The 4,126-nt window shown below is 37.9% G+C and overlaps 1 protein-coding gene across 2 annotated transcripts; it reads right to left on the bottom strand.

Moving 5' to 3' along the window:
- Positions 1-12: 12 nt before the first annotated feature.
- Positions 13-3,918, bottom strand: c15h19orf25 (chromosome 15 C19orf25 homolog). 2 transcript variants are annotated; one of them, XM_053513231.1, is made up of 2 exons: positions 3,570-3,918; positions 13-1,756 (listed from the first exon to the last, which is right to left on the bottom strand). In XM_053513231.1, exons 1-2 carry the CDS (start codon positions 3,703-3,705, stop codon positions 1,581-1,583), a joined length of 312 nt encoding a protein of 103 aa, XP_053369206.1. In that variant the 5' UTR covers positions 3,706-3,918; the 3' UTR covers positions 13-1,580. The 2 variants fall into 2 exon arrangements, with proteins under 2 accessions (XP_053369206.1, XP_053369207.1); XM_053513232.1 differs by having other exon boundaries at positions 21-1,753; positions 3,570-3,912.
- Positions 3,919-4,126: the final 208 nt, after the last annotated feature.

Genomic DNA, 4,126 nt, shown 5'->3' with positions numbered 1-4,126 from the left:
TATTTCTCATTTGTTAGAGGTATAGAAATTAGTTGCAGGTCCATAGATGACATTTTTTTCAAGTGTTAAGGCATTTAAATAAGCATCAGCAAGAACGTAATCGTTGGTGTCGCTGACTATAGTCATTGAAGCAAAAGTCTTTAAATCCATCTGCAGCACTGTTGTACAACACTGAAATGTTACGGCTACTTCGCCAAATCCTAATCTCTGAATGTACTTGAGACCAACGGTATTATACAGTGACAGTAAATGGTTGATTTCCATAATAAATGTTCACAATAAGCTTCTCTGTGCATTTCCTTTTTTACGTTTCTTGCTTGTTTAGCATCCACTCAGTTTAGGTGACCATGTATGTAAATGTATTTAATGTAGAGACTTTAAACAGAACAGATTTTATATTTACTCTTATTTTCAACATATTTTTTATTTACCTCAGAAATATTTTATGGACTCTCCCATGTACTTTTTGAACAGTGTGTTGAAAATGGACAAAATTAATGCATCCTGAGTTCAGTAAATCTATATATAAGAAACATAAGATGCAGGGTTTATACTGTATCAGGCACAAACAGAACAAGGTAGACAGTAATTTAGCCATGTTTATGGCTATGTTCACATTACCAGTCTGACATGACTCAATTCCACCTTTTTAGCCTAATATGAAACATATCTCAGGCACTTTCATATGTGGTCTTAAACTGGATGTATATGTGATACACTTTCATGTGAGAACAGGCAGACCAGAATTCATGTGTGTTTTTGCCTCTGTGCATGAATGGAGCACATGCTGGCATCATTAGTCAGTACAGGCAGAGGCATTTTATAGCAGTGCTAGCAACAGCTGCTAAAATAGCTAAAATTAAGCGTTTGGCTTCGTCTTTCTTCTGAACCTCAGCTAACTAACTGCTTGCCATCCGCCAGAGCAAAGTCACAATCATATTTTGCTAAAATCATAATTTTTGCTTGAAATAAATGTTTGGTCACACAAATATGATGTTTTAACGCAGATGGTAAGAGCAAAGTCGATCAATATAGGACAAGTGTGTTCACATTGGAAACACATGAAAGTCACTTGTAATTATGAATATCAAGCATCATTACATGCAAATCTTATTTGACCCAAAAAATTGGAACTCAACAATGTAGTTTGTAATGTAGATTTAGCCTAAGAACGTTTTAGGCTTCTGCAAGCAAAGTAAAGGTAACAAATTTATACTGATAAGACACAAAATGACTAAGCATTAGTGTTATAAAGAAATGACAAAGAATTCCTCGGGTCATGACAGCTTTTGTACATGATGTGTGTTCTTGGCTAAAAGGCTCCTATTTGTTTAACACAGTTGTCATATGTGAAAAATCTTTACAACACAAATTTTATTTTCTCTTCATCTTTGTTATTTCAATGCTGCCTTTGGGACTGTTATAGTTACTGGAAATGGATTATGATCCATGGAGGACTTTATAATGTCTTTACATGCCAAAAAGATATCATTATTATTAGTGCACTGATTAGAGCAGCAAACATCCCTTTATTGTGGTAAGTCAATACCAAGAAGTCTACAGGAGCAAATGTTCACCAGTCAGAGTGCTCGGTCCTTCACTGCTGCCACACTTTGTTCTAAAGACTCCCCCACCATCCTGAGCTCATCCCTCCTCTGTGTTAGCTCAGTGCGAGCCTCCTGTAGCTTCTCGTTCAGCTCTAGGTAGCGTCGGCTTTGCAGGTAGCGGGCCTCCACTTTGTTGCTGTGTGATCCTGCTTTCAGATACGGAAGATTACATTAGTGAAACCTTTTATGTCCTCGTACAATACAAATATGATAAAACTTATCTCCTCGTACAATACAAACATGATTAGGAAAATTGTTCTGTGATGAAACCTTTTGCTCTTTTACTGGACTTTCTAAGTTAACTTGGACCCTAATCAGAAATATATTTTATTTTTGGGAGAAATCACAGCCTTAACAACATTATTAAAACTTCTTAATTAATAACTTAATTAATAACTTCTTGTTGTCCACAAATTAGTTGAATGTGTTTCTCTTTAGATATGATGGTTTGTCCAGGTATAAAAAAGAAACACTGGCCTTACATTACCATGTGCAGCTTTGAGAAGCCTACTCTTCCTGATCTGATCCAAGTATGGTAATTGCAGCCTCTATGACTAATATGCAGGAGGTGCAAGGCCACAGCCTTTTAAAGATAAGGAGCATTTTAAAATAATTACCTGGACAAAAATTATGGTACACCCCTAGAAAAGTTTAAAAATAATTTGACTGTAGGGACATGTTAAACTAAAGTGTGTCCTGTAATCATCATAGGTGTCTTCAAACTTGCAGTCAGTCAGTCTGCCTATTTAAAGGGTGAAAATCATCACTGTGCTGTTTAGTATCATGGTGTATCCACACTAAACATGAACCATAGAAAGCAAGAGAAAGAGTTGTTTCAAAATAGAGAATGCAAAAATTATAGACAAACATGTTAAAGGTGAAGTCCATCCCCAAGCATGACCATGACCACAAGTGCATATTCCTTCAGAAGTTTAAGGTCCACAGGACTGTAGCCAACCTCACTGGATGTGGCTACAAGAAGAAAATGGTTGACAAATTGATGCAGAATGGTCACCAAAAGGTCCATGGGCAACTTCCAATGAGATTAGAGGTGAACTCCAAGGTCAAGGTACTGTACATCAGTGTCCGATCAGAACATCCATCGCAGTTTAAGGCGAAGTGGACTTAATGAAAGACAACAGAGAATTACCCTATTTTTTAAAGCAGATTATAAAAAAGCGAGACTTGAATACATATACCCCTTAGTGACAAGCCACAAAGCTTCTGGCAGAATGTCTTTTGGAAAAATGAGACAAAGGTGGAACTTTTTGGCAAGACGCATCTTCTCCATGTTAAAAAATAAAGCAAACAAAGAAAAGCCCTAACATGGAACATGAAGGAGGCTCAAGTTATCCTCAAAGGCTGCTGTGCTGCATCTGGCGCAGTGTGTCTTGAATCTGTGCAAACACCAATGAAATCTCAAGACCGTCAAGGCATCCTGGAGCATGTACCATCCAGTGTCAGAAAGCTTGGTCTCAGTTGCAGATCATGGGTCCTCCAACAGGATAATGACCCAAAACACACAGCTGAAATCACCTACGGCTCTTCTGAAGTGGCCTCCTATGGGCCCTGATCTAAATTCTTTTGGATATCTGTGGAAAGAGCTGAAACATGCAGTATGGAGAAGGTACACGTAAGACAAGAGACAGCTGGAGCAGTCTGCTCAGAAGGAGTGGGTCAAAATACCCAAAGGAAATCATAAAAAGATTTGTGCAACAAAATATGAAGCTAAGGGTACGATCAGTTTTGTCCAGTCCGATTTGATTTGTTTGTTTTTATAACAATTCTCTTGAACCACAAAAAGCAATGCCTGATTTTCATTGGTTAATTTTCAGTATTTTATTATTTATTATTATTTGCCTCAGTTTCAAGTTAAACCACTGACAATTTCTCTTTGTTTTTCTTTCTTTATTAAGGGAAAAGGGGGCTCTCCAGGACCTGGGGTGGGAACTTTAGACTTACCTTCATCAGACGTGTGTGAGAACCTGAAGACCGGATCACTCGGCTCGGCTCGGTTTATGTCCTCGATGATGTGTTCTACTGACGGTGGGTCAGGTCGGGTCGGCAGAACCATTTTCTTTTTCCCTTTGGATGACATGTTTATGTCGCTTTCTCTGTAGTTAACGCTGTAGTGGCTCTAACACCAGCAGTTGCATTTCACCTATAAAAAACTATACGAGAATGTACATCATGTTTAAGTTTATTTAAGATTAACTTCGATAACAGCAGGAATTGAACCCTATGACGCGTCAATGCCGCGCGCGACACCTTCTTCTTCTTTTGTCTTTCTAGGTGAGGTGTTAAGCGCGCGCTCTGCCATCTAGTGCCTCGGAATCGACTTCCGGTATAGACACGAAAAACTACATTTTAAAAGTCCCTTTTGTCACGTTAGGCATACATCAAATTTATTGTAGGTGGAATTAATGAAACGTAAAAATAAAAGAAATCAACTGTAATGTAAGGGTAATTATTCTGACACTATGTTTTGGACACCATTGAAATAAACTGATAAAAATTAA

The sequence above is a fragment of the Clarias gariepinus genome, chromosome 15 (genome assembly GCF_024256425.1).
Source record: "Clarias gariepinus isolate MV-2021 ecotype Netherlands chromosome 15, CGAR_prim_01v2, whole genome shotgun sequence".
Taxonomy (NCBI): domain Eukaryota; kingdom Metazoa; phylum Chordata; class Actinopteri; order Siluriformes; family Clariidae; genus Clarias; species Clarias gariepinus.
Note: the sequence above shows the minus strand (reverse complement) of the source record. Positions and strands in the feature narration are given on the sequence as shown.

Coding starts and splice junctions, on each gene's coding strand:
- c15h19orf25 (XM_053513231.1), bottom strand. CDS start 3,705: ATGTCATCCAAAGGGAAAAAGAAAATGGTTCTGCCGACCCGACCTGAC. Junction 1,757..3,569: donor CTCACACACGTCTGATGAAG/GTAAGTCTAAAG, acceptor CGTATCTGAAAG/CAGGATCACACAGCAACAAA.